The following is a 19,994-nucleotide window of genomic DNA, read 5'->3' on the forward strand; positions in this document are numbered from 1 at the left end:
GTATAGTTGCAAACTTATAGATATATAACGGTACTGGATTAAGGTGAGGGGTAATGCACCCGAACGCACCGAAGAAGTAGCTCTGCCGGCTTTTGTTCGTAGCCATGGCGTCCACCATCGGGACTCACCGCAGTGGAGTTCCAAGACTGCCTTGACCAAGTGTAGACTGACCCTTACAGCAATCAGCGTGTTAAAAGACACACGGGTGATGCAATTTCAGGGGTTAGCACAAGCTGCGGGTGCTTGTACCCGGTATAGCTATTGAGCATACGTGAACGTTGCGGTTTACCCAAGTAGCGTAGCAGATGCAGTACGGTACGGAGTATGGTACGGATGTGATATTCGTGCGTCTAAGTGCATATGTGTAGCCAATCAATCGCCAAGGGGCTGTGGTGCTCTCTAAAGCATAGATGTGGTGAGAGCGACGCCCGAGTCCTACTTTTGCAAATCCAGGAGGTCCACCCAATGCAAGGAGATATAGACCCGTGTTGGTATCGTAAACCCAATAAGAGAAACAAAGAGAAACAAGACGTCTCAAGTGGGATGAGCCCGATGACAGCTCTAACAGTGAAATCGCCAAAAAGAAAGATATGGCCGTGAATGGAAGCAAGGAAACATGATACCAAAGAGTGATGCGCTATGATACAGGGTATATGCAAGCAAATGCGAAGAGATCGAAGAGTCGTTGCGCGCAATTAATTCTCCTCCATCAAGGCTTCTTGGTCGCCGGTTTCGCGCCAGTCGCGTGCGCGTTCGGATAGGCGCTTGACACCAGCAATGCGCTCTGCCCAGAGAGATTCCGAGGGCGAGCGGAAAGTGTACGCGCGCTGGGATGAGATGACACCGATTGCCTGCAACACGGCCTTTCGCGAATCCCTACCGAAGACAGCAGGGTGGTTGATCCACTCGAGACTGGACTCGAGTTCTGCGTCAAGCGCATACATGGTTCTGACATCAATGCCTGCTGCAGGAGTAAAGGGGCTATCCGCATGAGGCGAGGGCGTTCGCGCACGCAAGTCGCCACTGGTACTGTGCAATGTCGGTGATGCGGATCCAGTGCTGCCTGCTGCACTGGATGGTTCGTTGCGTCGGTGACCTGGAGGTGGAAGTGGTGGCAGACCTCCTTTTCCGAGTCCTTTTAGAATACTGCGCGTTTCCTTGAGAAGGTGGTGTGCGCGGTCGTGTTGCCCACGCGAAACAAGCGTCAATGCGCGTGTCAGCATGTCTGAGGTGAGCAATTCCATGCGTCGCTGCACGACGTGAGGATGAGGTGGGATGGGAGGTGTTGGTGGTCTTCCAGTCGGGCTCTTCTTTGGCCCTGACGGTAGCAGAGTGATGGCGAGTAACGACGGGCGTGGTAAATGTGACAAAGACCCTTCGCGTAGGATGTCACCGTACGTCAGGTCTGCCTGGATCAGCGGCACTTCTTCAACGCTGAGTGTGCGTGAGTCGTCCTGGTCGAGCGGTCCACCGAGAGCCTCAAGGCCAGACACAATCGACTCCCAAGGGTCCTGAGGAAGCTGTTCTGGTGAGCCGGTGTCTGGTGCAATGGCTAGTTGGACCAAAATGTCTCGCTTGTCGCCAAAACGCAGGTCACCCAACGCGGCTTCGGCGTCTCGTCCGGTAGCTCGTTTTGTAATCTGTAGGGCGCCGCTGATCTTGACAAACTTGGCAGGAGAGCCTTCGGGTAGTCGTAGCTTGAGTTTGACGTTTTGATGCGAGGTAGTCTGGAGGGAGCCGAGACAGCCAGCTGCACACTCACGCAGCATCATCCAGTCTTTGACGTACGTGTACGAAGCCTTGGTGCGGGTAGAAAGTTCAATCATGGTATCGGGCTTGTGTGTCAGTCCTAGACCGAAGGAGTGGATGGAGACCCTGGATTACGTGTTAGCAGTGGTTGCGCGGATTTGTGGGAGGAAGGGGCTACGGACTTGGCAGCCTCGGCGCGGGAGATGACAAAGTCGACGCTTTCAACATCGGAGGTGGAGGAATCGCTGATGAGCAGGATGCTGGAGAGGGGGTTGCTGGACTTGCGCTGCATGAGCAGATCCATGGCGACATTGGCACCGTCGACGACATCTGCGCGCAGGCTCTTCTGGCCGACGGGGCGGATGGAATCGAGCACCTTGGGCCAGTCTCTCCACGCCTTGCTCGTCATGCCGACGATGGGGACACCACCGCCGCTGGAGCCGAAGGTGACGAGGCCCATGCGGTCGCGCTCGCCCAGGTTGTGGACCAGGAAGCGCAGGGTGTCGCGGAGCAGGTTGATCTTCAAGCCCTGCATGGAGGAGGATACGGGGATGACGACGACAATGTCGACGGGCACGTGGATCGAGGGCGGGGTGCGCGGCTCGGGCACGGCGGCGCGCGGGGCGCTGTACTCGGTCGGGGCGGTCATGGTGGACCTGGCGGCGCCGTAGGACGAGTTGATGGAGGAGAGGCGCTTGGGGCGGCGGTAGTCGTCGTCGTCGGGGCCCGAGTTGTCGTGGTCGTAGTCGGGCAGGCGGGCGGCGGTGGGGAAGTCGAGGCGGATGTCCATGAGGGCGCGGCGCCAGAGGTCGAGCTGGCTGCGGTCGTGGAACTGCAGGTGGAAGGCGGGCAGCTCGGCGACGGAGAGGCTGAGGGTCAGGACGAGGCTGTCGGGCGCGTGCTCGACGTGGTTGAGGTGCTTCTTGATGAGGATGGAGCCCTTGAGGGTGCACTTTGTCTTGGTGAGGGGCGGCGTCTTCTTCTCCTTGACGCAGATGAGCATCTCGGAGAAGAGGTAGCACTCGAGCTCCTGCCACGACTGGCGGTCCTTGCCGACGCGGATGTGGCCATGGAGGCGCAGCTTGCCGAAGCGCGAGAAGTCGAGGCCGTGCCAGTTGTCGACGCGGGCGTGCAGGTCTTCGGTCATGTCGTCGAGCAGCGCCGCCGGCTCGTACGGCGGCGCGGGCGACTTGGAGCGCTCGTAATCGCTCTCGGCCACGCTGGCGAGCGGCGGCAGCGGCGGCGGCGCTCGCGGCAGGTCGTCGGGGCTGGGCCGCCACTTGCCCTCGACCACCTCGACGGTGACGAGGCACGTCAGGCTCTGCTGCTGCCGCGACCGGCTCAGCGTGGGGAACTCGCTGCGGACGGTGACGGTGGGCGCGGGGATGGGGCTCCGCACGCCGCCGCGCGGGCTGCTGAGGCTCGTCTCCATAGACTGCACGTCGTAGTCGTGCCGCCGCCCATCGTGCGTCGCGGCATACTCGCTCGACGACGCGAGCCCCGTCGCGCCCGAATCGCTGCGCCCGTGGGCCCGCGACTGCGCCTGTGACAGCGACAGCGACGCGCCCCGCTCGGAGCCGCGGTCGCGACTGTGGCTGCTGTCCCGCTGCCGTGTGTGTGTCGTGGGCGGGTATCGCGCCGACGCGTTGCTTCCGGTGCGCGACCGCCCGTGCTGCTGCTGCTCGTCGTGCGGCCGCTCAGCCTGGCTGTCCCACGGCGTGGGCGTGTTGGCTGCGCTGCGCTGGCTCTCGGCGTGCGGCGGCGGCGCCTCGTGCTGCACCGAACGCACAATCGTCGACAGTTTCTCTGCGCGCACATCAGCCTGCCTGCCCGCCGCCGTCTGCGAGGGCTGCCTACCAAGGTCGAGCACGTTGCCCCCTCTGCTGCTGTCGAGCCCCAGCGTCGCATCGCACGTCGGGCAGTGCTGCGACTCGAACTCGCGGATGTACTCGTAGAAGCACGCCTCGTGCGACACATGGCCGCACGAGAGCTGCAGTATCCGCTCGCCCCGCAGCGTGTACTCGAGGTTCTCCTCACACACGCAGCACTCGCTGCCGATAAAGGTTCGTTCCCGTCGTGTCCGCGTCCGCTCCATGTCCATGACCCCGGCCATGCCTCTGCCCGAGCGAGGCGGCGGTTGCGAGCTGACCAGAGTCGCGTCCGATCGTTGTGTGTGCGACGTCAAGCCTTTCGTCGTGTGACTGCTGCGCGAGTGCGGACGGAGGCCTAGGAAAGACATGAGCGCCCGGAGCTCCACGACACGTCTCAATCGACCAACTCGACTCTCTTCTTGCCTCTCTTGTCCTGTGTGTCGTATCTGTTGCCCAGCTGCCGGAACAGGTAGAGATTCGTATCCAAAGCCTCCTTGGGTGTGCTGTGGGGTGGGTGAGGACGACGGCGTCCAGACAAACAAAGTTCAAAACCGTTCGACATGGAAGGGCCGGGGCTGGGGCGGGCCTCACTTTGGGATCGCCTCAAGCACGTTTCAGCATCCAGAGAGCACACGGAGCAGCGTTGAAGAGCCCGCGGGCTGGGTGGACCTTTAGGTTAGAGCCACCAGGTACCGGCAAGCTGCGTTAGCCGGGGTATTGTGCCCGACGCGATTCGAGCCGTCCAACACGGGCCTGTCTGCGAGGCACTGTGCACAAGGGGAGAATGCGATGCGCCGGCCCGTTAGCTTTCGTAATTCAAACAGCTGCAGCGTCGCCGCCCTTGGTCATCACCCACCATCGCGCAGCACGCCGTCTGGCTTCCATCACACCTGGCCTCCACTACCAGCCCCGACGACTGCAGCATCCCGTTTGCAGCCAAGACTAAGCAGCACCGATGCATGGCTGCACGCTGCACGCTGCACGTACGTCGCGCCATCCCTGCACGGGGGGCGTCGGAGGCACATGGGCCCCTGCCACGACCAACCGGACAGGGCTTGCGTGAATAGGGAGCCTTGGGAGCGACAGCCATGCGCCACCCCGTCAATCATTCGCCCTTACTTTACACGCGATTCAGTCCGTGAGTTGGCCCATGATGGCGGGCCAGAGACCGTTCGCATCGCAAATCCCCAACCTTGCGGTCCGTGACCATGTCGAGCCGAGTAGGGAGACAGCCCACACACCTGCTTGAGCGCTGGCGAGCTGAATCGAATTAGGAGACATGCAGCCTCAATACGTCAGGGGGAACACACATGACAAACGACGCTTCTCTTCCCTAATCTGACGGCCTTCCACCTCGTCCGCTATACCTACTTGTCTGTCCTGTATCTCCTAAATAGGGGACACGCTAGAAGCTCTGCTTGCCTCCTAAACCCATCGTCCACTATCCAGCGTCACGGATCCAGTACCGAGTCAGTCTCTTCCGTCAAGGTTTGCCTGCAGCTGGGATCTCTCGGAAACACACCACTTCTAGAAAGCTCCTGTGAATCCTGCCAGGAGCGACTCGCACAAGGGGAACCTTACAGGAACAACCCTTCTCCGCGTGTAATGCGCGGTTAGTCGTCTTCAGTCACGCAAGCGAGCGTCACACTATGTTCGCAGGCGTGTATCTGGAGCTTCTCTTGGCGACCAACTTGCACCGTCGTTGCGGACAGATTTGCAACTTGCTCCTGCCACCCGAACCCTGCACGACCGTCAGTCACAGTTGAGCTGTAGTCAACTTGGTGTGTATTCCGGAGCAGCTTGTACAAATTCGCGTCGGACGCACGACGCTGTAGGCATAGCGGTCCCTGGATCTTCCGGCCCCAGGCGGGTCTTTGCGTAATCAGCACATGGCACGCACGTGGATGCTAGAACGTCATCATGAGTTTCCAAGATGCGGCATCTCCCAACTGTTCAACCAGCAACGTCCATCACACACATCAAACCCTCGGATCTACGGCAAGGCAAACTACCCCCATGCACAGCTCTGCACCAAAATGTTTTCGTACCAGGGTTTCACAAACGACCCTTTCTTTCATCTTCTTGCACAGAACAATACGCACATTCGTTACCGGATTGGCCACGCCAACTTCCGCGGTAGATTGCCAATACGTGTGCTCTAACTGCAGGCTCTGTACAGGCTATGCACAAGAATTTTTCGTCACTCGAATTTTCTCCGCCCTTACCAGTTGCAAAGTCTGCATCGCCCTGCCTTTTTAGCCGGCACATACTCGATCTCGCTTCTACGGAGCGCCGTGCGTACACGCGTACGTAAGTACTGACGACGTAAATGAAATCCATAACAATCTTTTGAACCAGCTCCACATATGCCCTGAAGATTCGCTGCATCAACGGATCATCTTGCAGTCACGTTTGACAATGGCTGTCAGTGTGCGCGGTGGATGCGAATAACAGCTGTGACCACCGTGACAGACGCCTCATGCCGCGAACCATTCGACTATCTGCCTTTACGACCTTTGTCGAACGCTGGTTGCCTGACCAGTGAGCTGTCATTGAGCTGTCATATCGTTAAGCCCCCTTTCGGAGCTGTTCATGTACGCATGCCCAATAGTTTCTGCGCAATGGCAAGCTCAACATTGATTTGCTGGTAACTGCCTTCAATGCATTGAAGACTTGACCTCCTACATGCAGCATTAGATTCGCTTATTCAACACTATTACTCGCGGACGACAGCGAAGTCACTCCCTCTCATCTCATTCCGCTATTGCTGTTATTAGACATATAAACGTGCAACAGTCGTTCTGCTGAACGAAAACACAGCAGTTCAATCGCTCCACAATCTCCGTTCCTCATCTTCTGTTGTCTTTCGGAGCGACCCTGCCCCACGGTCGACGTGTAGTGATGCGACTCATGGAGCTCACTAGTTTTGCGACGGTCTTAAACACCACACCACTACGCAAGCCACCTCGTCAAACTCAGGATTAACGGGCTTTTGCGCCGAGATTTAAGCGACAAGATTCTATGAATGGATTCTTGATGATCATGCTCGCTCCTTCCCGTCTCTCGCCTTGTTTTCCGACTCCACTACTTCTAGAAGATCCCCTTTTTCGGATGAATTCCTAGACAGCCATCTCATAGCGTCTTACAGCAAATTTGTCACACACCATAGCTCTCATGCGAGAAAGATGACGACACTGGAAGAGGATGAGAGTTGGGCACGTACTTGAAGCTATCCACTGTTACTGAAGACACCTATGGCGCCCGCATGAGCGGCCAGTGGGAGGTCCGAATACGTGGTATAGTCTCAAGATAGCAGGGAAACTTAGACAGTATATAAAGTATGTGCCCGTCGTTTTCCATGTGCATTACCGGAATAACGTCGGTCGGAGGTGTGCATAATGTAGCTCGCATCGCCTGAGAGCCGCTACTAATACGCCTGGGTACCTTCCCCAGATCCTCCAGCAGCTTAGTTATTGACCGCATCCACAACATCGTCCACCCACACATAATGGTTCACGGCTCCGTTGCGAACGCCAATGCGTAGGTCATGTATCCGTGCAGCTTGGAACAACAAGTAAGCTAATGATGCCGACCACCTCAGTGCGGAGCGCGTAGATTTCAGCTAGTGCCCCATGTTGGTTCCCCTGCACCATTAGGTAGCTATTGGGTACACGTACTTGACGATCGTCCATGGCAATGGGCGGAACATCTAGCTCGGCATGTGCTCGCGGAACCTGCTCCGCCTCGTTCGCCCGTCCCTGTCAAGGTTAGAAGCAACACCATTACACTTATGCCCAACGACCCTAACTGCACACTACGCATCAGGTGACGTACGCTGATACGGTCTACGGGTCCCTGTTTTGGTGTTTCAGCTCTACGTCAACAGGAGCTGACAATACACAGTACGATTGATTTGCATCAGATCAGATCCGGATGATCAGCACTGGAACGACGTCCGAGCTCTGCGATTGGCAGGCACGTCGTGTGCGCGCCATCAAAAAGGTTTCAGCCTACTGCTACATAAATACACTATTCACAGGACATATGCGGCATACATCGTAGTATCACACTTGATGCCCTTGGACCTACCTAGGCACGAAGCCTATGGCGTAATACCAGCTCATCCGATGAGTGACGATGGGAGCAATACCCTCAGCTGCCAAGGTGATGACGTTAGCGCTAGGCGAGAAGACATTCCACCAGCAAACTACACAGTGCATGCATCAAGAAAGCGACGAGCAGACCAGCCTCTTTGCTGAATATCGGTCTCGCTGTTTCTTTGTAACTCATGGGTGTGAACACGGGAACAGAAGCGCACCTGGGCTTGCGGCATTTATGCCGTCCCTTGACGGCGTTGCATGCTAACAAAGTGCTTGCTAGCCCCGGTACTTCTCTACCGTGTTCAACCCCTACCCATCTACAAAATATCGGCGCGCATTGATGCGGTCAAGCAAGGATCGGAAGCTGCAGATATATGCACACTCACGGCCAGTGCATCCAGATAAACTGTGAACTGGGCGATCGTCGGAGCCAATCGTTATGGGTGTCGCATTGAGCATAAAATGCAGGCGTTTGAATATGGCTTCCATGAGTCTTTCACAGTTTAACTTCCGTACAAATCGACATGGTCGCAGTAATAGACGCGTGCATACCCAAGATCGACGGTCGGATGCGTTTGCGCTATATAGATAGCCGACCCATGGAGCATACTCTAAAGCACCAGTTCGGTGCGTACTGGAAATAGCATCATCGTCGCGATATATTAGATTTTCCTTCCGATCGGACCAGCGAGTGAAACGGCCTAGGTCTTCAGCGCAGTAGGAAGCCGAACCACTCGGATGCTAGCCTGTCGATCTGAATCGTCGCATCGAGTGAACTCGGAGCACCCCATGGGCTGCTACTGGTATCACTTCGAACAAACGCGGACGATTTCCCGGTCGCATGCAGGGTCTACACAATACTCATGTACACATAAAACGAGCGTAGATTGGCGAGCGCGATGCTGGGTCTAGAGCTAGGCTGAAGATTATATAAGCTGGTGAGTTATTACCCCATGCATGACGTTATTCCTGAGTAAACCCTCTCGAACGGAAGAGAAGATGGAGGGAACAGGCGGCTCGATCAGAACGGATGGTGGCCCCTACATCGCTAACCTATGGTATCACGATGCCTGGGGACACTCCCGGCAACAGCGAGATCTACTGTTCCTACACTCGTGAATCAAGCCAAGAGGTTATACCGCATTTCTGACTGCATTTAAATATTAAAGGTCGCACGTCTCGGACAAACATCATGTTCACTACGACTCAATCCATCAATTTCCTGTCATATGACATGTAGCTAGAGTATCGACAGCTTGGTACGTACGATTCGCGACAGCTACCTAGGTGTAGGCTTTGATAAAGGCCTAATAATCATACGGGATGCGCACTGATACTTCTAGGCCATTGTTGAACAATGTACACGATCAGCTTTTCCAAATCCGAATACGTGAACATGTGTACTATTTATGAGTCTTCCCAAGAGAACTGTAGGTTTTACTTGCTCAATATTGCTTCTCTAGTACATCTATCATTTCGCAATGTCTTGAATCACTTCTTCAACTCGTACTCATTAAGATTCGGACATTTCCACGCTTCCTACACAACATTGCAACCCGTACAAGAAGAGGACCAAGGAAGTTCCAAGGTACACTTGTACCACTACTTCTTCCCAGACACTCAGGGGTTCGCACTTGGCCCCAGCCTGTTATGACTCAGCAACCTACGCAAACTCTTCACCTCCGTAATCACATCGACACGCCAACCTTGCGCCCAAGAACGGTCGAGAGGGTCAGTAGACCCTAGCAACTTCAACGTCTTAGGCGGTACCGGGCAAATGTCTTATTCGAAAGCCTAGAAAGCCGTTGCGCAACGTCGCGGCTCCCTCCGCCTCTACTTGCCAAGCCAGATGGAGCCGCAACCGTCGTGGTTTACGATGACGACGACTCGGACGTGAGATGGCAGTCGCCATGCTGGGGACTTCCGTCAGTGGGTGGATAATCGAACGGGAGATGGCATTTGCCATAAACGTCTCTCCATGACTTGCTGTAACGAAGATCCTTATTCCCTTTTCGTGTCGATCTCGCCTATACTTTCTAGTGATGACATACAGACGGGGCGGCAGTACGGCCTCTTGACCCGTTCGGCTCGAGGAGGACTGCGTATATTCCTGCTCGCAATGCAATACGGGTACAAGACTACGAATAGAAGAGTATGCGATTCGGTCATAACAAACAGAAAGCGATTGCACGACCACACACCTTTTGGAAATCTATGTGTCTTGTGCGAGGTTGCCATATTGTCTCACTGTGGTGGACGCAGATGCGTTGATCATCATGGGGGAGGGGCGTAGGGCAATCGCAATGAAGCAGCCGAAGATCGCAATCCGCAGCACAGTTGGGCAGAGGAAGAAGGTTTACCCTTGGAAGACGCGCATTCGTGTCCATGGAGACTGATCAGCAAAGGACCCGCAGGCTAAGCGGTCAAAGCTTGTCCGGGTATGCACCGCCTCATGGCCCTGCGTGTCTTGCAAAAACCCGAAGGCTTGAGTGTGGCTCAAGACCATTCAGGAGAGGCTCTGCACCAAAGTGAAAGTTGGGGTAAATACGTGAGAATGTGAATTGAGGATAGGTATAGGAGACAATTCCCTGCAGACGCTGACAAACAAGCCGGGCGACTCGGGTTACAAGCAACCGAATCCGGGGTACAAAGACACGACACGCCAAGTAGGTCAAACTGTGCCGTCACTCGTCGACATCAACTCTCAGCCGTGCTACCATCGCAATACATGTAGTCATTCCACCTCGCAACTTCAGAGGCTTACTTCTGCATCATGAGCTGGACGAACTCGTTGTCTGGATTGTGTTAGAGCGACACGTGTGATGGCAGCTAACAGGACGTACAGTCAATTCGGCCGTCGCCGTCCTGGTCGGCCTCCCGGATCATCTCGTCAACCTCGTCATCGGTCAATTTCTCGCCGATAGAAGTCATGACGTGGCGCAGCTCGGCGGCGGAGATGAAGCCGTTGTTGTCGCGGTCGAAGACCTTGAAGGCCTCCCGGATCTCCTCCTCGGAGTCGGTGTCCTTCATCTTGCGGGCCATCATGGTCAGGAATTCTGCACGAGGTTAGAGCGGGGGTGTGGCAGAAGTGGGAGGGAGAGGTGCCTGGGAAGTCAATGGTGCCGTTGTTGTCGGCATCCACCTCGTTGATCATGTCCTGGAGCTCAGACTCGCTGGGATTTTGGCCGAGCGAGCGCATGACGGTGCCCAGCTCCTTGGTGGTGATTTGGCCTGTGAGGCATCATCGTCAGCGGGGTCAAACTCGGGTGTCTAGTGCGGAGTGCGGTTGCGTGGGCAGGAACGAGGGCGCTCCCAGGGGGGCAAGGTGTGGGTGGTGCAGGCGACGGAGAGTACTGACCATCGCCGTCCTTGTCCTGCATCGCAAGGTGGTTAGCTGGTGTTGGGTGGCAGGCAGGGCTGGGCGGCCACTTACAAACAGAGAGAAGGCCTCCTTGAACTCGGAGACCTGCTCCTCGGTGAGAGAATCGGCCTAGAGGGCAGTGTTAGCAATGCGCCGGGCTGGGGGCGGGCGTGCGGTCGTCGTGTTTTGCAGGGCGGGGTATGTGCGAGGGCGCGCGGGCGGGCGGGGCTACACACCATGTTGTCTCTGGGTGGTGGGTGGTGGGTGCGAGGGTGAAGGGTGCTGGGCTGCTGGGCGACGATGGGCTGGGGCGGTGGATAGAGCAGAGGCGCAGGTGTGGTGTGAAGGAGGGTCCCGTAGTGTTTGCGGCTGGGCAAGATGGGCTGGAGTGGAGCAGGCTGTCAGACGGCCGTCTGTTGGGGAGCTGGCCTAGCGTCGCCCAGAGCGGGAAGGCGGCTCCCTCGCCGGCGCACCGCACCTCAGCCGCCGACACGCCTGCGAAGCGGCCGTCACTCACAGTCTGGCCGTCCTCTCAGGCTGACCCTCGCCAGCCCAGCATGTGGCGGGACCGAACCAACCTCTTCATATCCTACCGCCAGTCCTACGCCCACCACCCCCAGCAGAAGACGCGCCATGCCCGCCCGCGCCCCAATGGCCTGGGCGACAGCACGCGCGTGTCCGAGGAGCGCCAGGGCCTCATGTCCAGCGGCGCCTACCACGACGACGGCGACGCCGTGATTGAGATGGACCTGCTGCCTCCGCGCTGGCTCGACGTGCAGGACGAAATCACCCAGCACCTCGCCGACATCGCCACGCAGACACGCAAGCTCGACCAGCTGCACCAGAAGCACGTGCTGCCTGGCTTCGACGACGAAGACGTCAAGAGGCGCGAGGAGCGCGACATTGAGCATCTCACCCAGGCCATCACGCGCCTCTTCCAAAAGTGCCAGCAAGCCCTCAAGCGCATCGACGCCATGGTCCGCGACGCACAACAGCAGGGCAGCATCGCCCAGGGCGAAGACGTCATGGCCCAGAACCTCAAAATCGCACTGGCAACCCGCGTCGGCCATGTCAGTGCCATGTTCCGCAAGAAGCAGGCTGCCTACCTCAAGAGTGAGACAACCCCCGCCTCGCAGCCCTGGCTATGCTAACAGTCTGTCGAGAACTACGCGACCTTGGCGGCTTCACCTCGCCCTTCCGCGTTGCAACACCCGTCCAAAACCCCTACAACGACCCTGCCTTGCAAGAGTCGGACGCCGATCGCTCCTTCTCCCAGTCCACTCTCCTCCAGACAAAGCAACAGCGCATGCGCCACGACCCCAATCAAGCAATCATTGCTCAGCGCGAGCGCGAAATCGAAGACATCGCCCAAGGCATCATCGAGCTAGCAAACATCTTCCAAGAGCTGCAGACCATGGTCATCGATCAGGGCAGCATGCTCGATCGCATAGATTACAATGTAGAGAACATGTCGCGAGACGTCAAAGAAGCCGACAAGGAGCTCAACGTCGCCTCTGGATACCAGAAGCGCACCATCAAGAGGAAGATTATGCTACTGCTAGCCATCTTGATCGCAGCTGTTTTCATACTACTGTCGCTCAAATTGGGCAGGAAAGGAGCAAATAATACGCCCGCCGCTCCACAAGTACCTGACGTTCCGCCCGCCATGGCCATGGCAATGGGATACAGACGACAATCAACAAGCACGCGCACAAGTCGCATATGGCATCGCAGGAGGCGGCGCTTGTGGCAGGGGACGAGAAGCGACCCACTAGATAAATACATGTCAAGCTGAGCTCTCCCATATACTATTTCCAATCATCTTCTCACTTCACATCAGACTACACGCTCAACAGCCACCTCTACTTCCAAGTAATCAGGCATCAGATTTGCTGCAGGATAGAGTGCAGCGGTGGGCGAGGGCGGCGTAAGCATCGCTATCGGGGTGGCGCAGGCGGGTGCAACGGTGAGCCCCACAGCTGCATGGGCGTTGGGTCAGAACCAGACTGCGGTTTAGGCACCACCATGTCAGACTGCACAATGCAAGGCCCCATAGTCTCAGAACTCAAAAGTGTAAGTCGCGTAGATTCAACTCGGTGTGTGTTGCGAGAGTGGACGTAAATAGCCAATAATGGTGGTACCTCGGCTCGGTTGCTCTTCTACGCCAAGGTCGTGAATTCAACTCGTGCTATTAAACGTGCATTCCTGGGAAGGACTTTTATATCATTACCAATTGACGTCTCTGTGTTCTCTGGCTCAGCTGATGAAGCAACCTGCTCGCTCTATGGCCGTATCATTACTAGCAAATCGTACGTGAATTACGAGGAAGCGTGTTCTTTCGAGGCTGTGTTTCGAAGACCTGCTCTAAAGAAGGTCGTCGCGTCGTTGACAATTAGCTAACAAGACGCAATGTAGTATACATATCTGCCTAGGCGTCTATATACCTCATCATACCAGCTTCCTTGTTCACACGCAGCAATGGAGCCATCAACCTCTCCACCCGTTGCAGACATGGTAACACCGCTATCCGATTTTCAAAAGATAGGTCACAACACATATCTCTGGACATCATCATCATACCTATCCCAACTCGCAGAGCAAACTCCGCTCATCCTACTCTTCACTTGGAACGCTGCGGCCGCAAAGTACATCGCCAAATACACACTTGCCTACCAGAAGCTTTTCCCAACATCCCGCATCCTGCTGGTACGATGCTTCACCCCAGACATGTTCCGCCGTACCTCGTCCTACGCCACTTTGCTCGAGCCAACAACAGATCTTGTAGCCGAACATACCGCTTCAGGAGGACGCATCCTTGTCCATAGTTTCTCAAACGGCGGCGGGAATCAAGTCAATGAATTTGCAAAAGCATGGAAAAAGAAGTATGGTACAGTGCTACCAATGCAAGCACAGATTCTCGATTCCAGTCCGACCAAAGGCCCGTGGATGCAGAGCCATGCAGCCATATCCGCATCCCTTCCCAGAAACACGTTTTGGGGTTGGTTTGGTGGGGCGCTGGTTCATCTTCTCCTTGTCCTCACATTTATTGCAGACAAGACTACGGGAAGGGAGAATATGATGGTAGTTCTCTGCCGAGAACTGAACGATGAATCGGTGTTTGATACCAATGTACCGCGTCTGTATTTGTATAGTCGTTCGGATACGATGGTTCGGTTTGAGGAGGCAGATGAGCACGCTGATCTTGCCAAGGCAAAGGGATGGGATGTGACAAAGGTGCAGTTTGAGAAAAGTCCGCACTGTGGTCATATCAGGGAGGACGAGAACAAATATTGGGCAGCGGTTATGGAAGCTTGGAAGAAGGGGCCGAGGAGTGGTAACATGTCTACTTGATCTAGATACCAGCGTAACGCAGTCCTCATCCTCCTTGTGTTTATTCTAAGCGGAATCTGGTATGTTGCGTCTTGGTACGTCTACAATCGAGCTGCCACCAGACTCAGATATATGTTCCACAGTAAACCGCAGAAGCTGAGGAAGACAATACGACGCTCGACAGGGATGAAGGTGGTGCTAAAGAAGTTGGCAATCGGCCAGACCTTGTACGAATCGAAGATGAGACCGAAGAGCTCCTGTTTTAAGTATTAGCACTGCACACAGCAGCCCTTCGGCAGAGGGCCTACTTACGTTTCTGAAGTCCTGCCCAATCATCGCAACTGTCTTGCCCTTCATGAGACCAATCAGAATCAGGAACATTGACTGGTTCAGTAGCGCGCCCATGGTTATGCACTGTATCTCGCGAGTAAGCTTTAATCCGTCACCACAATTGGAGCATAGGCCACTCACGTCCGTAAACCACTTCTTGAAAATATTCCACCAGTTCCTCACTCTAACCTCTTCTTCCACAATGCCCTTTCCTTCTCCATCACCTCTCAGCATTATGCCCTTCTCCTCTTCACCTTCGCCTACAGCCCTTGTTTGCTTGACGGTCTTCCAGCCCGGAAACGCGCGCTCGAGCCAATTCTGCCAGTGGTAGTTGATGGGCGCGGTGAGTACGACCATGATGGCGAACTGGGTAAAGAGGACGCGGTCGAAGACGAAGGGCTTAGATTCGTTCCATGCTTTCAAGCGTTGCGCGATGACGTTGCTGCATGAGTCTATGGCGAGAGCGGAAAGACAGGCTACCGCGATGGGAGGTAGCTTCATCGTGGCGAAGAAGGTATCTTGGACCGCGAGGAAAGCCGGCGGAGAGTCGCTGTCTAGGTAGTTGATGAGGATGGTGGGGATCAGGTCGCAGGACCGATTGCGAGATGCAGATCAGCGAGGCCAAGTAAGCATCGCAGTACGCGGGCGTTTCGGCGAGGCGCTCACGGACGGTTTCGTGGCAGGGTGGTTGTAGTGGTGGAAAACCAACAAAAGTCAATCGGAGTGCGGCATGGCCATCTGCTTCGGCTGCGCCGTTGCAATGCCACTCCACATTGGTTGGTGTTGCTACCTACTGCGCTTGTCGGGGCATTGGCGCTTGAATCAGACGGTGGCTTGATACGCGTCACAAATGACTCGGCAGCACGCTTATCGCTCTCTCAGCCTTTACGAGGCCTTTGCCGCGGTTTTGTCACTTACTTAACTTCTCGATTTCCTGGTAGGAGAGGACCTGGAGCTTCATACCTCCCAATATTAAGCCGCGCACGAGTGGCCGAGTTGTGGCAGCAGCCCACGGAGCCCTGGACAGGCTGCTTCTTGAGAAATTTTGGTGGCGTACACGCTGCACACCTATGACAACGCTCGGCCGAACAGGAGGCACATGAAATCTGCAGAGATCGTAAATGAGGCAGGACAACATAAGCCAACAGTTTTGGAATAAGGAGCCGAGATGAATTGGAATACCTAACACATCTCGCCTTTTACGCTTGATAGGTTAAGCAAATACCAGACATTAACGAGTTCATGATCGCATCCAGCGTAGCCTCATGCAGTCCCTGAATCTATTGCAATCTCTAAAGCAATGGGCCGTTATGAATTACAGGCTGTGATAGACAATATTGTGTATGGGGTGACAACAAGCTGTTGATGTGTAATTGAGTCTGTATCTACACACGCCCGCATGCCCCGCAAAAAAATCGCAATGTGAGAGAATACACTTCAGGCTAAAAGCTTGTCTTGTCCAATAAAACCAAAAGAAGAGTTAACAGATAGAGCGAACTATGCAGAGAGCTACTTGCAAGCACAACCTGTTGCATGTATACCTTCTTGACTCGAATCTTGGCGTAAGTAGCCAGGGTTCAACAATAGTTTGTATATAGATCGCAAGGGGAAGACCTGAAATGTATGAATAAAGTAGAAGACATCAAGTCTGTTCAAGAACCCAAATCACATGCAATTTAGGCTTCCAAGCAGTAACTAAATAGCCACGTGTCAGAGCAAGAACGCGATTGCGTAGAATCCAAAAAGTACTCCGAAACCGAAACTCTTTTCAACCCGCAACGTAATCTCATATTACTCTACTGTTTCTTTTTCTTCTCGTTTCTGTTGGTGTTCACTCGTGGCACTCCCCGGCTAGAACCGTGCGCATGGAACAAGCCGACCAAACTCCGTTTAAATCCACCAACGATGACATAGCGCTATACATCATCATTGCTCAGATAACGTCACCGCATAACCAGCTCACCAGTTAACATGCTAAACAGATCTGTAGTCACGTTCGAAAACAAAGCGTAATGTGGGGTTCGATCTGTGTGCATGAACTGGAGATCTACCGAGGCTCAGTAATCGAAGGTGGGTAGACGGCATCGGCGAGCGTGTTGCGCCGTCGTACACCGGTGCTGTCTCTTCTTTCGTTAGTTAGGTACAAGCCATCGTTTTTGCCTCACATCTGTGTCTGTACTCTGCTCCCAAGAAACAATATCTTTCAAGAATTACCACCATCATGTCAAACAAAGCAGCATGGATCCCAGAAGCAAAGGGCCAGCTCCAGGTCAAGGAAGCTCCCATGCCAAAGGCAGGCAAGGGCGAGGTTGTTATTAAGAACCACGCCGTTGCCGTTAACCCCGTAGATTGTGAGTATCTGCATTTTCTAGTAGGAATGAGTTGCTAATTAGAGCAGGGAAAATCCAGGACTACGGCATCTTCCTGCAAAAGTATCCCAACGTCTGTGGTACTGACGTCGCTGGTGAGGTGCACGAAGTTGGCGAGGGCGTTACACACGTTACCAAGGGCGACCGGGTGCTAGGGTTCGTCTTCCGCCTTCAACCTTGAGAGCTTCCGCGGGGCTGTGAACTAACAGCATGGTACAGACACGCGTTCTCACTCGTGACTAACGACCCCGCGCACGGTGGATTTCAGCTCTACACTGCTTGCAACGCGCTCGTCGTATCGAAGATTCCATCGCACATGACGTTCGCCGAGGCCTCGGTGCTACCTCTTGCCGTCTCCACTGCCGCCGCATGCCTCTTCAAGAAGGAGACCCTCGCGTTACCCTTGCCATCCTCCAACCCCTCTTCTACGGGCAAATCAGTGTTGGTATGGGGCGGCTCGAGCAGCGTTGGAGCGACTGCAATTCAGCTAGCCGCGGGTGCCGGTGTAAAGGTCGTCAGCGTAGCGAGCAAGCACAACCTAGAGAAGCTCAAAGGCCTGGGCGCAACAGCAGCCTTTGACTACAAGGACCCCAAGGTCGCCCACGACATCATCGCCGCTCTCGAAGGCACGGAATTCGCGGGTGTTTGTGACGCCATTGGTACACCGGATGCTGCGGCTGCCTGGGCACCAGTATACGAGAAGCTCGGTGGACGTTATGGCTCTGTGCTGCCTGATGCAGAGGGCCTTCCAAAAGGTATCGAGGGCACAAGCGTCTTCGGTCCAAGTGTAGCGCTGGCGGACAAGTACGTCGGTGACGTTGTCTGGGCTCGGTGGGTGCCAGAGGCGCTGGAAAGGGGTACACTAAAAGCTGTGTAAGTATCTATGTACCAAGTGCGTGTGAGGCATACACTGACTTCGCGCACGTACCTTTAGCCCAGAACCACTGGTAGTTGGAAAGGGACTCGACGCTGTGGCGGAGGGCTACAAGAAGCAGAAGGAGGGTGTCAGCTTTCGCAAGGTTGTGATTGAGTTGTGAGCCCTATCGGAACACTAGCCCACACAACGAACATGTGACAACAACATGTCGAAACCGGGGCATAGCTCTGAGTGATTGTGTCCAGGCAGTTCCTCTAGAAGCCACGTCCGGCATTACAAGCACATGCATGCGCTGAACATCAACAAGTTTCTGCGGCCCCGGCGAAACATAACCCCGGTCGGGTCCACTTAAAAGTTTTTAGCTTCCTGCACTCTGCTTCAGTTCACGTGCTTCTTCTTCTTCTTCTTCTGCAGCTGCAAGCGTATCCAGCGCTCGCCCCTGTGTCGCATGCTCATTGACACCAGTTTCTCTGCTTTGAGCACTTGCTCTTGTAAGTACTACTGCTCTCCCAACTTCCCGTCCCTGCACCATGATGAAAAGCATTCCACATTCGCAGTTTCCACGCTAGCCATCAATCGAACCTACTTTAGATGGTCAATGAGCGCGAATACCTTCCTTGGATGTCTGATTTGCATTTCAACCTCACATTACACTTCTGCTTGTTTTCGACAGCTTTCGCTGACTCTTAACAGGCCACCTAGACTCCGCCATCGTTTAGCAGTCATGCTGCTATGACCAACATGTATGCAGCTCTGTACGTTACCCAATTAGCAGTGCTCACTACACGATCGTACATAGTTGGAGTTTTGACTAGTTCATTCAATACTCATATACAATTAACACCAAGAATACCTATACTTTGCCACTTTCTCTTGATGGTGTTCCACCATACTAATGCACATTGTCTGCCAGAGCTTCGTTCCATCTTTGCTGGGGTATAACAGTTGCTTCGCACTACAAGCTCGATCGCTTAGAGCATGAAGAAGGTGAACAGACCCGTCATACCCGCGAACACAGCGCTGCCAGCGAGATGGGACGCAGCACCTGTTGCTGAAGAAGGTGAAGGTGACTCGGATGTTGAAGTACCGTTTTCGTTGAGCTTACCACCAGTGCCGGCGGTTGATGTAGGCGATACGTTTTCGGTGGCCTTCTCAGAAGCGTTCTTGAATGCATCAAGAGTGTTGGGACCAGACGCCCTAGACAATGTCAGTGAAAGCAAGCGACTACAAGATAAGCGGAAAACTTACGGGGGGTTGATAACACCGACCATGCCATTCTGGCAATGCATGCCCTGAGAGCAGTAAAACCAGACGGGAGCTGAAGCATTCTTGACCTCATAGGTGAAGGTTGTGCTGGCGACGCTCTCCATATCAGATGTCGGAACAAAACCGGAGAAGAAGCCACCGTCCATAGGCTTTAAATTTGGACGTACGAAGTCAGTGTATGTCCCACACGCAGTTCGTATATGGAGAATCTTACCTGGCAAGGGTTGGCGAAGGTAGCCTGAGCGACGGAGTGGTTCTTGGGCCAGAACGAGAAGGTGACAGTGTCGCCCTCAGCGGCCTTGAGGCTGTCTGGCTTGAAGACAAGATCGCCAGCCTTGTTGCCGACAATGACCTTGTGATCCATTGCGAAGGTAGCGCTGGCCATGGCCGAAGCAGCGAAGATGGTTGAGAAATGCATTATGGTTGGTTTGTTGGTAAAGAGACTAGCTCGTTTGGGAATTAAGAAAATGCGGGTAGAAACGAAGGTTGTCTTGGTGTGTAATTGGTAGTGAGAAGAGAAGAACGTGGACCTGCCTGCCGAGCCAAATGAGCACATTTGCGTCCATTATATAGTATATAGAGAAACAGTTGCCGCCTGTTGAGCGGATCAATCGGTATACGCATGCCATGCCATAACACCTTCGAGACTTCAGGCGTCGCGAAGGCACGCTTTCTTGACGCCTGAACGCTTGAAGCGAGATCTGGGGAAACAGGGCGGTCAACGTGTCACAATGCAGAGGT

General features: G+C 54.7%; 7 protein-coding genes across 7 annotated transcripts; 3 read left to right on the plus strand and 4 right to left on the minus strand.

Moving 5' to 3' along the window:
• Positions 1-695: 695 nt before the first annotated feature.
• J4E84_008258 (uncharacterized protein) lies at positions 696-3,862 on the minus strand (the record flags this gene model as incomplete). Its single annotated transcript, XM_049390834.1, has 2 exons — positions 696-1,875; positions 1,932-3,862. The coding sequence occupies 2 exons, from the start codon at positions 3,860-3,862 to the stop codon at positions 696-698; spliced, it is 3,111 nt and encodes a 1,036-aa protein (XP_049241541.1).
• Positions 3,863-10,480: 6,618 nt separating this feature from the next.
• On the minus strand, positions 10,481-11,100 carry CAM1 (translation elongation factor EF1B gamma; the record flags this gene model as incomplete). Its single annotated transcript, XM_049390835.1, has 4 exons — positions 10,481-10,515; positions 10,564-10,776; positions 10,826-10,951; positions 11,079-11,100. 4 exons carry the CDS (start codon positions 11,098-11,100, stop codon positions 10,481-10,483), a joined length of 396 nt encoding a protein of 131 aa, XP_049241542.1.
• Positions 11,101-11,638: 538 nt separating this feature from the next.
• Positions 11,639-12,876, plus strand: J4E84_008260 (uncharacterized protein; the record flags this gene model as incomplete). Its single annotated transcript, XM_049390836.1, has 2 exons — positions 11,639-12,194; positions 12,245-12,876. 2 exons carry the CDS (start codon positions 11,639-11,641, stop codon positions 12,874-12,876), a joined length of 1,188 nt encoding a protein of 395 aa, XP_049241543.1.
• Positions 12,877-13,559: 683 nt separating this feature from the next.
• Positions 13,560-14,432, plus strand: J4E84_008261 (uncharacterized protein; the record flags this gene model as incomplete). The annotated part of the gene is made up of 2 exons (XM_049390837.1): positions 13,560-13,963; positions 14,234-14,432. The coding sequence occupies 2 exons, from the start codon at positions 13,560-13,562 to the stop codon at positions 14,430-14,432; spliced, it is 603 nt and encodes a 200-aa protein (XP_049241544.1).
• Positions 14,433-14,512: 80 nt separating this feature from the next.
• Positions 14,513-15,242, minus strand: J4E84_008262 (uncharacterized protein; the record flags this gene model as incomplete). Its single annotated transcript, XM_049390838.1, has 3 exons — positions 14,513-14,668; positions 14,724-14,825; positions 14,883-15,242. 3 exons carry the CDS (start codon positions 15,240-15,242, stop codon positions 14,513-14,515), a joined length of 618 nt encoding a protein of 205 aa, XP_049241545.1.
• A 1,720-nt stretch (positions 15,243-16,962) lies between these two features.
• On the plus strand, positions 16,963-18,147 carry J4E84_008263 (uncharacterized protein; the record flags this gene model as incomplete). Its single annotated transcript, XM_049390839.1, has 4 exons — positions 16,963-17,092; positions 17,140-17,266; positions 17,330-17,983; positions 18,045-18,147. The coding sequence occupies 4 exons, from the start codon at positions 16,963-16,965 to the stop codon at positions 18,145-18,147; spliced, it is 1,014 nt and encodes a 337-aa protein (XP_049241546.1).
• Positions 18,148-18,958: 811 nt separating this feature from the next.
• On the minus strand, positions 18,959-19,671 carry J4E84_008264 (uncharacterized protein; the record flags this gene model as incomplete). Its single annotated transcript, XM_049390840.1, has 3 exons — positions 18,959-19,184; positions 19,236-19,402; positions 19,468-19,671. 3 exons carry the CDS (start codon positions 19,669-19,671, stop codon positions 18,959-18,961), a joined length of 597 nt encoding a protein of 198 aa, XP_049241547.1.
• Between the last annotated feature and the right edge of the window lie 323 nt (positions 19,672-19,994).

The sequence above is a fragment of the Alternaria hordeiaustralica genome (genome assembly GCF_023758085.1).
Source record: "Alternaria hordeiaustralica strain BMP 2776 chromosome Unknown scaffold_20, whole genome shotgun sequence".
NCBI lineage: Eukaryota > Fungi > Ascomycota > Dothideomycetes > Pleosporales > Pleosporaceae > Alternaria > Alternaria hordeiaustralica.